Here is an 18,093-nt window from a genome sequence, read left to right as displayed (position 1 = left end):
GGCGGTTCATCCTCTCGGTCTCAGTTCAGCTCTCGTTGGTTTGATTCCTTTGTCCTTTTCTGTCCTCATCCTGTAGAAAATCTCCCTGGGTTTCACTGTTCATTGCTGGATTCCTCCATCATCCCCTAACCTGTGATTCTCCTTTCATTTCATTATTGAAGAAACTTTTTCTGCTCTTGGGTTCCTTTGCAAAACCCCAACAGCTCTGAGCTCCATCAGTCATAATAAAACAAATCTGTGCATTATGGATAAAGTTCACACATCTGCAGTCCTTTATTGTACGTAAAGTATACAAACAGCAAAACACAGTTCTCAAGGCCTGACATGCTTACTCATAGAAAAATCTTTTCTCACAAATGAAACCGGCATGCCATAAACCATTTTTAAACACTTCTTCACACAAATAATCATCATAAAGTACTTTTAAATTATTCTTTAATATGTTTTAGATACTTTTATCCTTTCATTGTAGAGGCAATGCAACTGAAAGAGAAACCACAGCGTACACTGCAAAAACACTGGTAGCATATAATGTAAAATAAAGATTCTTTTGTTCGTCCTTTGTAGAAAATGACTGATCTTACATGTCAAAATGACACATCCAACGTCTCCAACAAGTGACACAGACTGCTACAAAAGTCTCTATAGCACCAAATTAAAGCTGAACACAGAATTGATCATAAATAATAGAATCAAATTATTTGAAGTGAAACAAACAGATTGAATCCCTTTTTTTTCTCAGCGATAAATAAATACTGCATCATCTAAACCCCCAAACTGAAAGTCCACATTTTAGACCGAAGTGTCTGTGGCAGAACGTTTCAGGTGGAGATGAAGGAACAGATCTTCAGCTCTCCAGGCTGAAGTTGGTAAAAGTGCCATCGAAGTCGCATGAGTTCTCTCAGAGTCGAGCACCTTTCACAATCTGCTCTTCCTTCTGCGTTAGGTTTCATTTTGTAAATTGCATCAGAGTGGAAACCCTTTCTGCACACACACACACACACACAGTGGCAGCTAAAAGCTGCCAGCGGATTGCATACGTGATAGAGGCTTAATTGTAGCAGAGCTTAATGTAGGAAAAGGTTCATGGAATCATTTAAACAGGCACGCTTGTTTTGATTCACACTTCACCATCAATCTGTCCCAAATTACAGTTAAAGGGCAAATATTATCATATTCTCGAGGCCCAAACCCATAAATATTGAAAGCATGAGACGTGAATAAGTCATAATCATTTCTTTTCAAATTAGATAAGTCATTTTTAAAGCACCACAGACGACAAATCACACAGGAAGTAAAGACGATCATGAATGATGACATGTCATGTAGAGCTGCAGTCTCTTCTGGGCCTGCAGATAAAACTGGGACTGTTTTAATAAAGAGCTGAAAGCAGCAGCTCATTGCAGCTGCTTTCCTTCACTCCATCCAAAAGATGGAGTGAAGGTCCAAACTTTCCCCAAGGACCCCGTTGTGCATTTATCACATGTATACATAAAAAGTCTCTGATCACCGAGTTGGTCCAAAACTCAGCAGCAAAACTCTTAATTAGAAGCAGCAGAAGCGCTAGCATCACTCCTTGGTGTGTGTGTGACTCCTAGCATCACTCCTTGGTGTGTGTGTGACTCCTAGCATCACTCCTTGGTGTGTGTGACTCCTAGCATCACTCCTTGGTGTGTGTGTGACTCCTAGCATCACTCCTTGGTGTGTGTGTGACTCCTAGCATCACTCCTTGGTGTGTGTGTGACTCCTAGCATCACTCCTTGGTGTGTGTGACTCCTAGCATCACTCCTTGGTGTGTGTGTGACTCCTAGGTGTGTGTGACTCTTAGCATCACCGCTTGGTGTGTGTGACTCCTAGCATCACTCCTTGGTGTGTGTGTGACTCCTAGGTGTGTGTGACTCCTAACATCACTCCTTGGTGTGTGTGACTCCTAGCATCACTCCTTGGTGTGTGTGTGACTCCTAGCATCACTCCTTGGTGTGTGTGACTCCTAGCATCACTCCTTGGTGTGTGTGTGACTCCTTGGTGTGTGTGACTCCTAGCATCACCGCTTGGTGTGTGTGTGACTCCTAGCATCACTCCTTGGTGTGTGTGTGACTCCTAGCATCACTCCTTGGTGTGTGTGTGACTCCTAGCATCACTCCTTGGTGTGTGTGACTCCTAGCATCACTCCTTGGTGTGTGTGTGACTCCTAGGTGTGTGTGACTCTTAGCATCACCGCTTGGTGTGTGTGACTCCTAGCATCACTCCTTGGTGTGTGTGTGACTCCTAGGTGTGTGTGACTCCTAACATCACTCCTTGGTGTGTGTGACTCCTAGCATCACTCCTTGGTGTGTGTGTGACTCCTAGCATCACTCCTTGGTGTGTGTGTGACTCCTAGCATCACTCCTTGGTGTGTGTGTGACTCCTAGCATCACTCCTTGGTGTGTGTGACTCCTAGCATCACTCCTTGGTGTGTGTGTGACTCCTAGGTGTGTGTGACTCTTAGCATCACCGCTTGGTGTGTGTGACTCCTAGCATCACTCCTTGGTGTGTGTGTGACTCCTAGGTGTGTGTGACTCCTAACATCACTCCTTGGTGTGTGTGACTCCTAGCATCACTCCTTGGTGTGTGTGTGACTCCTAGCATCACTCCTTGGTGTGTGTGACTCCTAGCATCACTCCTTGGTGTGTGTGTGACTCCTTGGTGTGTGTGACTCCTAGCATCACCGCTTGGTGTGTGTGACTCCTAGCATCACTCCTTGGTGTGTGTGTGACTCCTAGGTGTGTGTGACTCCTAGCATCACTCCTTGGTGTGTGTGTGACTCCTAGGTGTGTGTGACTCTTAGCATCACCGCTTGGTGTGTGTGACTCCTAGCATCACTCCTTGGTGTGTCTCCTGTCATACTCTCTAACCGGAGCCCTCAGGTTGTCAAACCAAACTCTGCAGACACAAATCTCAACTAGAGCTCAGCTGCCTTACTGTTGCTCCTCCACTCTGAGAAAAACATCTTTATTTTCTACATAAACTTGAAAGCCTTAATTTATTTTAAATACATTTTCCCTCAAGTTTCCTTTTTTGTAAGAATTTTTTACATTTCATTTTACCGACTTTGCTTTCTGTCTTTTGTTCAGGTGATATTTCGGTTTTGTGTGTGTGTGTCTGCGTGTGTGTGTGTGTGTGTGTGTGTGTGTGTGTGTGTGTGTGTGTGTGTGTGTGTGTGTGTGTGTGTGTGTGTGTGTGTGTGTGTGTGTGTGTGTGTGTGTGTGTGTGTGTGTGCTGTTTTCCACAGTTGGGTAAACTTTGTATGAATCTATTATCATTTTGTACACATGTAGTTATCAGCTTAAAACTGTAGAAGGTGTTTGAAAACTGAAGGTTCAAGCTGCTACAACCAGGGAGAAACAATAGTGTTTGATTACATGTCTGCATGCAGACAGCAGGTCACTTCAGCTGCAGCGTGTTGGTGAGGTAGAAATGGAGAACAGAACCAACGCTGGCAGCCTGGAGACAAACTTTAACTCAGTTATTCATAGTTTTTTATCTCACGAATGCATTGAAAATATTTTTTCCAGCAAGTTAATCTAAAGCAGTTGAACTGCCAGATTAATTTGCATTTATATTTTTCAGCTTTAACACAAATTGATTAATTTTTAGATTTGAGGAGCTCAGGAAGCCCAGGTTGCCTTGGCAGCAGCCTTAAACAATTTAACTTCTACAGATTGAGAGACGTCTATATGGAATAAATTACAACACAGGTGTTGTCTGTAATATGCAAATAGAAGTTTTTTTCAGGTGTACTTTGATATACCTAATAACATTTTATCTTATATCTGCAGCATTATGCCAAATTTTCATAAGACTTCTTTAGTTTTCATTGACAAATAAACATAACCGTCATAAACTGATGCAATGATGGTTGAAAAAAACAATTATGCAAAAATATTTGTCGTGGTTTTCTGAGGCGAGTTCTGGGTCCAACTGGGTCAGAGGTGAACTGAGACTGCACCGTCCTATCAATGTCACCGCAATGTCAAGAAACAGCCAGTAACCAAGGCAACAAAGTGATCCTTCGTTTCTAACAGCCTGCAAGAGGCAACAAATTGGTTTGTAGATGATATGGAAAAGTTGGGGAGGGGGCAGTAATCCTGTTAGGTGCCATCTCCGTTGATAAAACCTGCATCCCGAGGACGGAAAAAAAGCTTTAAATCTTTGGTGTCATCTTCCTTCAGCAAGCTTTCCGGATGTTAACAAATAATGGAGCTATAATGGATGAATAATACGTCAAAATCACCCGGCTTGTGCTTAAGGCTGGATCATCTATGTGTGTGTGTGTGTGTGTGTGTGTGTGTGTGTGTGTGTGTGTGTGTGTGTGTGTGTGTGTGTGTGTGTGTGTAGAGGGGGGGCAGTGAGCTAAAAGCTATTTGCCAAGCTCTGGGAGTTAGCGAGCTGCCTCGCCCGCTCCTAATATCCTCATAAGCAGCCGAGGCTGACCTCACTTAATGAGGATTAATGCAGGATCAGATTGGAGTTTGTGCCTATCGAGACGCACTTCTGCGTGTCCGCTCCCACCTGCTCGTAATTGATTGCACTCATTGAGGGTCCATGTCCCTGTGCAACCTCTGTGAACATGTGTTAAATGCTGCTTGTATGAAAAAGAAGATTCAGTTTAGAACGAGAGAGAGAGAGAGAGAGAGAGAGATGGAAGATGGGTAATAAAAGAGCGAGGATGTTCAGGTCATGTGAGCCCTGGAGAGCGGGAAGTAATGGAATATTGAACTTTATTTTGACGGGTACCACTGCTTCTCCGCAGATGCATCAGATCTATGTTTATCATTATGTTGCTATGGGCAACCAAAGATGATTAAAATCAGAGCAGGTTAGTTGAAAGTCCTTGGGTTTTAAAACAAAAACTCTGCTTTCCTGGTACGGCCACGTCATTTCTCAGCCTAGTCGTTTTAATCTGTTTGTGATGTCGTTTTATGGTTTAGTTCCTGTGAATTCAGACGACCTCACTGATTGTTTAAACATCAAACCCTTCGACACCAAAAACAATCAATCTAGTGCAGCATGAAACATTGAAACCCCGCCTCTCATTAGGCAAAGGTTTCTGCAGAAAGTGGAAATATTTGACTCCTCGCTCACAGCCGTGAACACGGCGTTTCCCCAGGTTTCCAGCATGTTGTTCTCTCTGCTTTCTCAGAGGAGATGTTCCACATCCTGACTTTCCTCCCTTACATCTAAATATAAACTTTAACGGCTGCTGCGCAAAAACAAGATTAAAAAAAAAAGTAGATGTCACCGAGACAAATTATCAACGTTTGGAAATGGTTGAAGTGTTTTTTTTTTCGTCCAGTGGAATGTATATTAGAGCCAGTCATTGTCTAGGGATGGGGAGGTGGGTTTGGCGGCTTGGTGGGCGTTGAGGAGGCTGTCTCAGTGGGGGCCACTAGTCATACTGGCCCCTCGGTCAGGCCCTCCATGGGCAGGGTGGTGGCGTTGTCGACGGGCTGCGGGTCGTCCTGGGCCGGGGGGGGCGCCCTGCTGGCCGCAGCCAGGCTGGCGTAAGGCAGGTGGCAGTCCAGGTGCAGGAAGGGGGGGTAGTGCTGGCGGTAGCTGATGTAAGCAAACAGCAACCCGATCACTCCTCCCACAAAGGCATCTGCAAAGACACACAAACACGTTTTAATGACACGGTTCTCAAACTGTGGCGCAGGTACCTCTGGTGGCGCCTTTACAGATGCTGGTATTATGTGGGAGGTGATTACAGACACATTGGGTGTACGAAACACCAACAGACTCTAAAATTAGAACCCAGATCTGGGAATTAAATGAACCAATCTTAGCTGTGTTTGGGTTTGAAAACCTGAGGGATTTCTTAATGGCCGCGCTTTCAGGCTAACAAGTGTTGGAATTACAAGCTGATAACAATGTTCAATGACCAGCCACATTATTAGGTACATCTGTCCAAAAGCTTGTTTACACAAAGAGCAAACCAGCCAATTTACATGGCAGCAACACAACAAAAAGACTGAGCGTGGAGACAGTGCCAGGAAACCAAACCTGATCTACAGGAAGTCATCTCACCGTTTTACAGAAAAGTTCTAAAAAATGTAAGAATGTCCAGGTTGCAAAAGGTTCTAGACCAAATGCTTTGCTGAAATCAGAAATCTGAGAAGGAGCAGACGGATTTAATTTAGAAAAATGCAACAGCTGCTATTATAACGTTTTTTTTTACAAACAAGGTGGACAGACTAAATACCAAACACCTCGAACTATAAAGCAGCTGGGCTACGGCAGCAGAAGACCACACTGAGCCTGTCAGTAAATGAGGCTAAAATAACAGAAGGCCTCAGGTTTGGGCAGAACCAAAATGGAAAAATGTTTAATGAGTTTGATTCAGACCAAAGAGTCAGGATTTGGAGTAACTAACATGAAAGCTGCCTTGTGCCAACAGTTCAGACTGCTGCAGCTCAAATGATGTGAGAATATTTCCTTGGCAACCTTTTAGGCCCCAACTGTGAAATTTTCAAAGCCAGCTTTTTACCATGTCTGGCCACTGAGTAGCCATGTTAGGATGAAAACCTCCAGCAGGATAATCCACTGCATTACAAACCCTCAGTCAGCGTCTCGACCATCACAGAGGATTCACTCTGTTTCTTACACCTTGTGAATATATGCCACAAACAATTAAATTCAATTGTGAAATGGCTCCAATCACATTGTAGCAAGATCTGCCTAATTCACTGGTGCAGCAAGTATGTATTTTTTTGAACATGTTGAAGCAAACACTGCTGCAACATGTTCAAAAAGGAAGTGTGTGAAACACTTAATGAGATACAGTTGGAAGAAGGTTAATAACTTTTCTTCACAGTGTCCACTAAAGGAAAGAATTTCTCTTTCTCCTATTGTCATATATTTATTTTTCAATATTAACATTTTTTTCTTCTGCCATTCTGAATTATTTTTCCACCAGAAACACAAATGAAAAACATCCGCAGAAAGTGAGAACAAATGCGTCAACGTTGACCTGAGCAGCAGGCGACACTGGAGACGCTGCAGTGAAGCCGGATAAAAGAAGAGCCAGAGCAGACTGTACTTCCTCACAACCCCTCCGTCCTTCAGTGTTTGCTGTAACAGGCTGCATGTCTTGCATAAGTCTGTTGTGGAGAGTGAAATTTCATCTTTAGAGCCGGTGACCTGAAACCTTCGGAGACGATTCGGTAAAGAAGGACGACCACGAGCATCCTCTTCATCAAACTGTTATACTACCGAGTTTCTTCAGTCAGAGGCAGCAGGAGCTGCGTCTCCGTTAATCAAAATGGTGTCAAATTTTCCGCTAATGTCAGAAAAACACAATTCAGCAAATTAAAATCACACTTGTATAAGTTCGTTCACACAATAAGTCGTTAAAAACACGCAGCACCCTCGTCCTCCTACAACTTCCTGTCATCTTCTTCGTGGTTTACGCCAGTGGCAACGTCTGGTTGTTGATCATGTGACTCATGTGATGCAAAATATGTTTTTCCATTGCAATTTTGACAAATCAACAAATTTTAATACAGACAAAAATAATTTCATCCCAGTGTAAAAACTCTATCGAAAAATTAAGTATTTCAAAACTGGCATGTTTCCATTAAACAAATTTACTTTTACAATTTCAATTTGTGCAACTTAATGGGAAATGGAAAGAGTGACTTCTACAGACAATCATCAGCATATTCAACAACTTTTAAAGAAATGTGTATCATACGATTTAATACAACATTCAGTAGGATTTATTCAAGTATTTTTGCATTAAACTGAAATGTAACTGTAGAAACGGCTGCAGTAAAGCAGAAACTTGGTGGGATTTTGTGTTTATTCAGGAGCCTCATTACGTCTAAACGTCCAAGAAGCATCTGCTGACCCGACGCCACCGTTGTGTGTTGCCCTTAAATCCTACATGCAAAGCAGCCATATTACATTTTCAGGATGTTCTCTAAAATCTCCAACTCTTTTATTCAAAACTTCATCTCCAATTGTATTTTTAGCTAAGTGAAAAATCCTCTCTGTGGTTTTGGTATTATGCCTGATGGTACTAAACGCAGCATTATCTGAAGTGGTCCTGGTTTGAAGGGATTCCCTTTCCCCCACGTAGGCGTGTGGTGATAAATAACACCTGCTGTCGTGGAACGGGCCCGGTTAATTAGGCATTGCTGTATGGGCTGCGATGTTTTCAGCGAACATTCATCACCGCTGCCGAGTTTAGAGGTTGATGGAAGCAACATGAAAGGCAGAGCCATGAATCGCTGAGCTGGCTCACTCACCTCGGGCCGGGCCATCTCTGGTACTCTGTCAGAGGCTGAGCAGGTCTGCATTACAGCTGACCCCATTTTAACTATCATACATCATGAAATATAGCACTGCTGTTAAGAATATTAAGCAGGTATTGCTGAAAATAGATCAAACTTGAAGTACACTTCCCTAATATCTGCACTGTAAAACAGAAGTTTGCATCAACTTCCAGTAATACGGATGTGCAGAGCGGATGAGCCGGTGGCCTGGACGTTCTTCTGGTTCCTGTCAACTGAATTTACCAGGCTGTGACTTGATTTGATAGATTAGTTTAGTGATGGTGAGAGTATTAATATTCATCAAGCACAGAGTAGCATCTGGGCTAATGGGAGCTCCCAGCTTGTGTTTACACTGGCAGCAGATTGGGGACCCTCAAATTTAATGGACTGCTCTGTTGCAGGTTACTTCCAGCCGACGCAGAGCGAGCAGGACGGAAACGTAGATCCAGGGAGGATTCAGAAAATGATGGGCTTTCTTGTAAATGCTGGAATTGTGTTGTTTTGGTTATAAATAAATAAAGGCAGGTCGTAAAAAGAGCTGTTGGGTTTGCTGCCAAGAACATATGGCTTTCTAAAACTAATTAACACAATGTGATGGAGTTGTCATCGTGTTATTTCTTTTCTATCTGAAACCCACACACTCACGTTCTCGCTCCCACTCCCCCTCAGGTCATTTTTTAAAAAAATAAAAAAAAATAACATTTTTAAACTTGTGCTGGTTTGTTCAGGATTCCTCCTCATGTCATTTTCTTTGGGTTTGGATTATTTTCTTGTACTCTATTCGTTTCTCCTATTTTTGGTGATGTGCTGCCATTAGGCTCTTTCTGCTGTTACGCTCTGTTCTGTTCCCTTCCCTCTCATTTTGTACTTTCTCAGATTTATTTCAGCTCCTTTATGTTAATTATTCATCTTTCTTCAGCTTGGCGGTTGGCTCCCTCCCACAGCCGTCCCCAATCACCTGATTTCATCACCCGCATCTGATGCTCTTCTCCTGTCATCCCTCAGTATTTATGTCCACAGGTTCTCACTGTTCTGGTTTCACTGCCTCACCACTCCCTTTGCATATTGTTCCTTTTGTTTATTATTAAATATCTCCTGGTAACCTCCATCTTTCTTTACTCTCACTCTTCTTCCAGACTCTGACTTTGCTTTCACAAAAATCCTTTCTTTAGTCTTAATAAGAATTAGATTTTCTGAGAAACTCAGTTTCTTATTTCCACCATTAGCCATCATTGGGCATACTAACTCAAAAGAAACATGCTTGAAATCACTCTGTAATAAATTTAATGTCTGATATAATTTGAAATAACACTCCAGCTTACAGCAGATAAAGTCTAAACACAGACATAACGGTATTGCTGGTTGGACCTTGCCAGTGGTGTTTGTAGTCACATGTCCTGGACAGAGCAATCATCATGGCGCTGTAAAGAGGTAGAACTGTGGCACATAGACGCCAGCTGCGACCCCGGCCCCCATCTGTGAAGCACTGCAGCTTTCCGGCCAAGTAGAAGGAGGTGAACCCGAGTCCAGAGAACGCAACTGGAAGGCAGAAAGAGACGACGTCAAGCAGATCAACAGCTTTGTTCCAGAAAAGTACAAAAAAAAAAAAAGACCAGGTTTCGGTGTATTAGTAAAGGAAAGTCATAGGCCTGCAGGTGAAAGATATTTTTAAAACAACCTTTTAAAATCATTAAAGAGTTTTTTGTAACTGCAGGTAATTAGCAATCATGTCAGGTGCTAACCCAAGGCTGCAGGTTTCTAACTGAAGGTGTAATCAGTGTGCATACCAAATCACAAAATGATCTTAAAGGCCGAGCCAAGCGCAAGATTTGTAAACATTTCATCAATTACATTGGGCAGCAGCTCGCCGCTGCACATGGCAGCCAATACTGAGGTTTCACAGCTCTGTGCTACATGACTGTGAACGGACAGCAGGCCTGTGCATTAAGCAACATCTGCTGGGAAGTAGAAGAGGAACAGCGGCGGTCTAACTGTGGGAATTAGAGGTTGAACAGTGGAACCATTTGAGTTTTTGCTGAAGCAAAGCGATGTGATGCTGCAGCAAAGCAAACAGCCGGCACATTTGTCACTCGACTAACAAGCCGGCCAGAACATATGAGAGAACAAGAGCTGTCCGAAAACAGAGGAGAAACAAAGTCAGAACGCCTCCAGGACTCTCCTGTTTGGGAACTGATCCAATAAAAACGGCTCTATTCAGAACCAATCACCTAGACCTCTGATGTGATGAGGGATTTGTCTGATCCAAGTAGTTTGATTCTTCTATGAAACGCATTTAAATGTAAACCTCAAATGACCTGCTAAATTATTTATACTCAAACTTTGTTCAGTTTGTCACGAGTCATGAGGGCCAAACTGGAAACGTAGAAAATGTTTGGTGAAATAAAACCAAAATGAAACATTTTAACATCACTGCAGCATGCTAATCATGAGGGAAGACAACACTTCACATCCTGACCACACCCTCCACACTGAAACACGGTGATGGCAGCATTATGCTGCTTCTTTCACAGGAACAAGGAAAGCAGGACAACTACAGAGAAAAAATGAAAAAGCCAGCAAACGAATGTAGTGAGGCTTCACCTTCAAACACAACAATGAACCTGAAGAATAAGAATCTGTTAGAACGGCCCAGTCCAAGTCCAGACCTTAATCCAAACAATCTGTTGGAATTTTCTGTCCATAAATGCTAACAGATGCTCGTCCAATGCGGCTCTCAGCTGCAGTGAAAGGTTTTTCTACAAACTTCTGATTCCAGGTCTCCATTAGTAAAAATGTCCTAACATCTTACAGTCATGCACCATTTTGCATTTATTTACCAAATGAAGTTGAAGTTGGACAGGAACACATTGTGAAGAAAATACAGAGAAAATATGAGCTCAGCAGCCTGTGGTTCAGACTGAACTCCCAAAGATTCAACATTAAATCAGTTTGGATGTAAATGTGTGACGGACATGACTGACACCAAAAGCAGAACATTTTCATCCATTCAGAATAAAAGTACATTTATTATTTGTGATGTAGTTAATAAGAGTGAAATGTAACCTTAATGAGTGCCTTAATTTTATTATTTCTGTCACTGTAAATCTCTTAAACCTACATTATAGATGAGTCAATTCAGTTAAACTCTACCTAAATGTGTCTATTTCTCATTTTTACATGATAATTCCTCTGAAGCATTATGCTAAGGTAAATGGCTTCCTCCTCCTCCTCCTCCTCCTCCTCCTCCTCCTCCTCCTCCTCCTCCTCCTCCTCCTCCTCCTCCTCAGAGACTAACCTCCTCCTCCTCATCATCATCATCATCATCATCATCATCATCATCATCAGATCTTGCTCTTCCAGGAAAAATAAAGGATTTATGAATCACTTTGTTAGTTTCAGTAACACTTTCACTCCTTCATCCATCCACCTCTCACCAGCTCATTGCCGGGGGCAACATGGGAATTTGTGTCTTGCCCAAGGACATTTCAGCATGTAGTGGAACTAGTTCATTTTTTTTTTTTTTTATTAAACTTCACAGTTAAAAACGGTAATGTCTTCCTGCAGCCTGCACCAAATGGGAGTTTATGTGACTGAATTCCTCAAGAGCAGGAATAACAGAACTAATAATTTATGAGTGGAAAGGAAATGGAAATCCTGCTGCAGATCAAATTAATTAACACTTTTCCGTTTGGAGAGAGCTACACAGCACCCACACAGATTAACTGATGTTTTTTAGAGACTAACCTTTACTTTAAAGTCCCTCAGTCTGAGCATCCCTCAGAGCCCATCCATCCATCTCACTTTGAGGCGACGCCTTCACATCCCAAACCTCGCAGCAGCCCACACTATTTGTCTTTGTGGCTCTAAACAAAGCTCAGGCCATTTAATTTGTCCTTTGGGAGGACAGAGTTACATTATCCTGGAAACTTACTCAGTCCCACTCTGAACATTTTAACTTTTGACTTCCAACAAGAAATTCACTTTAAATGTAAACATTTGCAAAAGTCCTTTAAAGCAGCAGTATGATGTATTTTTCAGGTGCATAGTCCCATTTTATAGCAGAATAAAGTAACTGTTACGTTAAATTACAAACAAACATGCTATATATACATATATTTGATATGACTCAACCAAAGTCATATTAGAAGTCCAGGCATTAAATTACCCAATTTCAAGGTAATTTAACATCTTCATATTGTGGAAGTTTGTTTAAAAACTCCTGTTCTTTCTGAAGCTCCGCCTTCAGGAAGTCCTCACAACATTTTTACTAGTGTTTCACTAAGAAGTAGCTCCGATAACGAGCTCAGCTGATTAACGGTTCCACCAGCTGCTTGCTAATTGTGGCTGGCTAGTCTGGAGGAGCTGAGTGGGGAAGACGCAGGGAAGGAGCTGAGCCTTGAAGGCGGAGCTACGTACAGCTGAATGGTTGCCATGGAGACTCAAGTATTTCTCAAACATGCCCAAAATAATAAAATCAACCAGATACTTTTTGATGGAGTAACTTTATAACAAACTCAAAGCAGTCAACCATCCATCCATCCATTTTCTTTCACCCTTGTCCCTCAGTGGGTCAGGAGGTGCTGGTTCCTCTCCAGCTAACGTTCCGGGCGAGAGGCGGGGTCACCTGGACAGGTCACCAGTCTGTCGCAGGGCAACACAGAGACACACACTCACACCTAGGGACAATTTGGAGAGGCCAATTAACCTGACAGTCATGTTTTTGGACTGTGGGAGGAAACCGGAGTACCAGGAGAAAACCCACCATGCACAGGGAGAACATGGAGACTCCATGCAGAAAGACCGGGAATCGAACCCAGAACCTTCTTGCTGCAAGGCAACAGCTCTACCAACTGTTCCACTGTGCAGCCCTCAAAGCAGTCAGTTTTACATAATACTAATGATAATAAAATAACTTTTGCAGATTTTTTAAAATAAAACTGGAAAAAAACATGAAAAATCTAACAGTTACAGATGTAAGCATACTATCATACTGTCTGTGCTGCTTTGATTAACATGCAGCAATAAGTTTCAGTTAAAAGCCAAAACATTAAAAGGTTTATTTTACCAAGCTGTATAGTTGTAGAGAAAATGAAGTGAAGAGTTTATTGAAAGTAGTTTTAAGTGTCCCTCAATGATCAGGGCTGGATGGAATAAAAATGTAACGTGACAACAGTGAGAAACATTCTGGCTCATTGTTGAATTCTTTCCTTTTCATTCCAGAACCATCCGGAGCCCATATGCTTACCAGAACAATCGGTGGAACTGGGAGTCATCAGGAGGATTAGCCAAACACTTGGGATGCATTATGCTCAAGTGGGGACATCAAGTATCCATCATGCTCTCACTTTGCATAAAGAAACTCGTAAACAAGCTTTTACATGTGAAATCTGTAGAATTAAGTAAGTGAATGGGCAAACCAATGAGGCGTATCTACGAGCGGCTGCAGGACGGCCCTCCAGAGGCAGCAGGAGTTTCCCAAAAGGCCAGAGAAGAGAAACATAAAACATCTTGATAACGAATCAGGTGCATGCATCTTAAACAAACTCTCTGAGAACAAATACAGAAAAGCAGAATAATCAGAGGTGATTTGCATTGCACCTTTTTTCTTACAAATAAAATATTTGTTTGGAGATTTCAAGTGAAGGTAAAGGTGATACCTTCCTTTCTGTCACTTAAACTCTGCATCTCCATAATGAGAACCAAACTACCCCGATGCAAAACAAGTGAATCACTTTTGTGAAATTCACAAATGTTGTTATAGCTGAAAAGGTTAAATTAGTTAATATGCGTTTCTGATGTGTTACTTTGCGACAAAGCTGCCGGTTTTAATGCCACTCTAAAGACTGAGAACCTAAACAAAGTGCATTATTATGCTCTCCATCTCTTGGTCTCGGCCATCCTCTCCTGATCTTTGACCTTTATCATGACCTGTGGGATATCTTTGCTAACTCCCACCAGAAAAGCTGCATATTAAACGACCACTTAGCGCCTGAGGCTGATCCTCCTATTAGCACATAAAGAGTCAACACAAAATGTGTATTAGCATTAGATTAAAACCGCTTCGTTCTGCGTCCTGACTGTCAGACACACAAAGAGGAGACTTGAATTCTCTCCTGGTACTGAACTAATATGATGATAGATCCTGTAATCTTTGGCTAATTTAATATAAATAGTGATGCAATAGTGAAGGAGGCGGATTCAGAAAAATAATCTGGTCACAGGATTAATTGAAGCATTAAAGGCTATGCTAATGCTAAAGACGGCATCTTTCAGTAGAGTATGTCCATCAGTAACATCAGTTGGGTTTTTATGGTGAAATGAATATGAATGTGATGCGAGTCGTGCTTCAGAACCTGTTTACAGGCTGCAGTGGGTTTAGTGAACTGGTATTTATTGCTTTGTTTTTCTCTTTTAGGAGAATGCCACAACGAGTTCCTGTTATTTAGTTTGCTTCAGAGAGGTGGGGGAATCCAATCACGATGGAGTGGAAACAGCTCGGACCTTTGAAAGCTATCAGGACACCAGAATCTCATACATGTCCAAAGGTTCTGTATCTATTATTGATAACTTTATAAAATGTCCTGTGATGCACATAAAACAAACGTCTACTAACTGATCAAATCAGGGGTGCAAAAAACTAACCGAAAAAGCAGAAGATAGATGCTCATATGTTTAAAAGTAAATTAAACAACCATAGTCCCCATTAAAACAAACAATATTTAAAGTATTAAATAGAAAGTAAAGCTCTTATACTGAAAAGTTCATTATATAAAACTAAGTGGCTTAGTTCAGGGTTTAATAAGAAATATAATTTAGTTTTTTGTTTATTTAATTAATTCTCTATAAAATAGCAAAGACAAGGTTTTTAGCCATAATATTAAAACCTGTTAAATCAACGAAGACGCTGGAAGGACAAGCAGATAGAAAACAGATGGATGTTTATGAGCCACGTCTCAGGCTTCACATCTAATGACTCTGAATTTCGCACCACAAACAAGAAAAAGTGGTAAAAAACTAAAAAACATCCTTGAATCTTAATGCTGAGCTACAAACATTGAAACTACATTCAGTTTTTTATGTGTTCCTTGTGCCTTTTCAAATCTTTTTGGGCAATAAATTGGATTACTTTTGTTCTGTAGATGTCATCTCTGTGATTTTCAACCTGTTGCTTTGACAAATCTAACCCAGACCTGCAGCGCGCCGTCCCAGTCTGCCGTTTCTAATGGGAACCAGTGAGCGCCTCAAAGCCCTCCATGCTTGCAGAAGGTGTGTCGAGGAGCATTAAACTTTAATCTGAAATGTGACTGGAAGTGTTTTAAAACTCAATCAAAACTCTAATGTGTAAGGCATCTGATGTCTGGGTGTGTTACTGTTGCACAGTAGCAGCACGTTTGATCTGATGCTGCAGGTTTAAGGCGTCACGCTCAAACCGTGATGCCAGCAAATCACAAATCATGCAGCCAAAGGCAACTTCTTTCTACCTGAACATTCTGCCTGATTGGACAAGACAAACTATTCCAGATCAAATCTGCCTGTCACGGTAAAGACAGCAGGCTGGGAGGTTTCTTTCTGTCTCTAAGGATTTCATTGTTCAAAATAGGCAGAACTCTGTATACATGTAATATTAATGGAAAAAGGCTTCAAAGTAAAAATAAAAATCAATTCATTCATGTTTGAGGGGATTTTAAACATCTAAAAAAAAAATCCAGCTGCTAATGAACATGAACTATTCTGATCCAGCAGTACTTGACATCTTTGAAAAGCTTGTAGATTAAATCAAGTTATTTTATCTTGTTTATCTCTCAACAATAAAACTGATGTTGCCTCTAGAGCACAGGTGTCAAACTCAAAGCCCGGGGGCCAAATCTGGCCCGCCATAGCTTTTTATGTGGCCCTCTGGACTCCAAATTACATCAATAAGTCCTTCCAGTTTTTCACAAATCTGCAAAAATCACACAAAATCAACAAATTTCCACTTTTTTTTCCCCTGATTTTACTGCAAATTTTCTCAAAATTGGTCGAAAACATTAAATCTGTAACTGATACAGCGAGTGATAAAGAGTCACATTTAACATTATATTAGCGTAAATACTGTAAAATAACAATTACAAATATTTCTTAATATTCACCACAAAATCTGTCATTTGATTGCAAAAATAAACACTAAAGTAATCACAAATCCTGGAGGAACAGCTATTTATTGATATTTTAACAGTTTTATTGGTTTTATCAATAGATTCTGGTGCAACCGGCCCTTTAAGAACATTCAGATTTTTGATTCGGCCCAAAATAAAAATGAGTTTGACACCACTGCTCTAGAGTATAACATTTTTAAAAAGCAAGATCTCCAGCTCCATTTTTACCAGTTCGTGTTTAGCACCATCTCCGTTGCTAGGCAACAGGACATAAGTCCTGCATCGGCCAGATCCTCAAAGACGGCCACTGGATTGGGACATCCTCCCAAGATATTTGGATTATGTCAGTTATTTAAATTCCTTTTGGGATAAAAAAGAAAAAACTACAAACTTTTGATTTGAATGGAATAATTTAAATTTATTCTGTATCAAACTGAAAAGGCTAACTTTAGTATTTGTAGTTAAGTTGTTGTTACACGTCTCACACATGGTAACTCCACATCTGCTCTTTAACACCCAATAACCAATCTCTGTAAAAATGCTTCCTAAGTAATATTTTTGACATTTTGTCGCTTTATGGTTTTTCAGACGATTTTATCAATATTTTTTCTTTCCAATCCGCCATGATGGCAGACACTTTTTTTTTAATGTTCTCTGCCTTTCCAACAGTTTGTTGCTCAGGTTTAGCTCAAGTATAGCAGCTCTGCCGTCAACAAAGGAATCCTTCTGTTTTGTAAATATCATGTTTTAAGTTTAAATGCAATTAGATGAGGACAAATGTTGCAGGAGTGTAGCTGACGAGGTTTGTTCACATTATAGCACCAAAACCAAAAACACTAAATATTTCAGAAAAGTGTGTTGAATTGAAATGTTGACATGTGAAGTTGTAAATGTGAATATACCCAAAATAACAGTAACACACAGAGCTACATGGTGTCCACTGCACTGTGCTCCATCTGCATGGGCCGCAGCAAACAATCCCAGTGACCCTTTCTCCAGACGAAACGTGAATTATTGAGCGTAGTGCTGAGGTGGAACAGCTTGCTGCGCCCAAAATGGCCAGCAATCCTCCCTGCTTCATGTAGCTGAGCACAGCAGGAAGTCAGATGAAGGTGAAGCACTGAACGTTTTATCATCTGTCACATGTGTCAGAAGTGAAATATGCTGGACTCATTCATGACAAGCTTCCTCAGGGTCTGCATATTACATCCTCGGCGACAATAAAAAATATCTTGAGCACAATCTGTCAGCACGGTGGCATTTCTTATTAGCTCAAACTGAAACGCTGCCGTTCAGTTTTAATAAGGTGGAGTGAGAGATCTGATATGGTTGCATATTGTTTTGCAGTTTCCAGCCAGCGGTGATTTCTTTACTCACAGGAGGAATGGCTGCTGGGGAAGCTTTTGCGTCCTTCAGACACCATCTCCGGCTCGCCGGTGCACAGCATCTTGGCATTCATTTGACCATCTGGGAAACAGCGCTGGAAGTAATCTGGCCTTGGTCTGAAAAATTAGTTTTCATGTGATTACAATGAATTAAGAGAACAGCTACTACTTTAAGTCTCAAAATACGGAGTTATTAGATGTGTTTCCATTACAAATGTGCGCAAATTCTCATCATTCTCCAACTACTTCCTGTCTGAT

At 41.3% G+C, this 18,093-nt stretch overlaps 1 protein-coding gene across 1 annotated transcript in view; it reads right to left on the bottom strand.

Moving 5' to 3' along the window:
• Window positions 1-249: 249 nt before the first annotated feature.
• The window catches only part of plpp4 (phospholipid phosphatase 4), a 54,641-nt gene continuing 36,797 nt past the window's right edge, over window positions 250-18,093 (bottom strand). Inside the window, exons 5-7 of the mRNA XM_008430096.3 lie at window positions 17,828-17,952; window positions 9,684-9,854; window positions 250-5,641 (exon numbers count right to left, since the gene is read on the bottom strand). Of these exons, the coding sequence (XP_008428318.1) occupies window positions 5,433-5,641; window positions 9,684-9,854; window positions 17,828-17,952 (505 nt within the window). The 3' untranslated portion in view covers window positions 250-5,432. The remainder of the gene's footprint in view (window positions 5,642-9,683; window positions 9,855-17,827; window positions 17,953-18,093) is intronic.

Source organism: Poecilia reticulata, chromosome 15, assembly GCF_904066995.2.
Source record: "Poecilia reticulata chromosome 15, P_reticulata-male-v2, whole genome shotgun sequence".
Taxonomy (NCBI): domain Eukaryota; kingdom Metazoa; phylum Chordata; class Actinopteri; order Cyprinodontiformes; family Poeciliidae; genus Poecilia; species Poecilia reticulata.
This window is presented reverse-complemented; position numbering and strand designations above follow the sequence as displayed.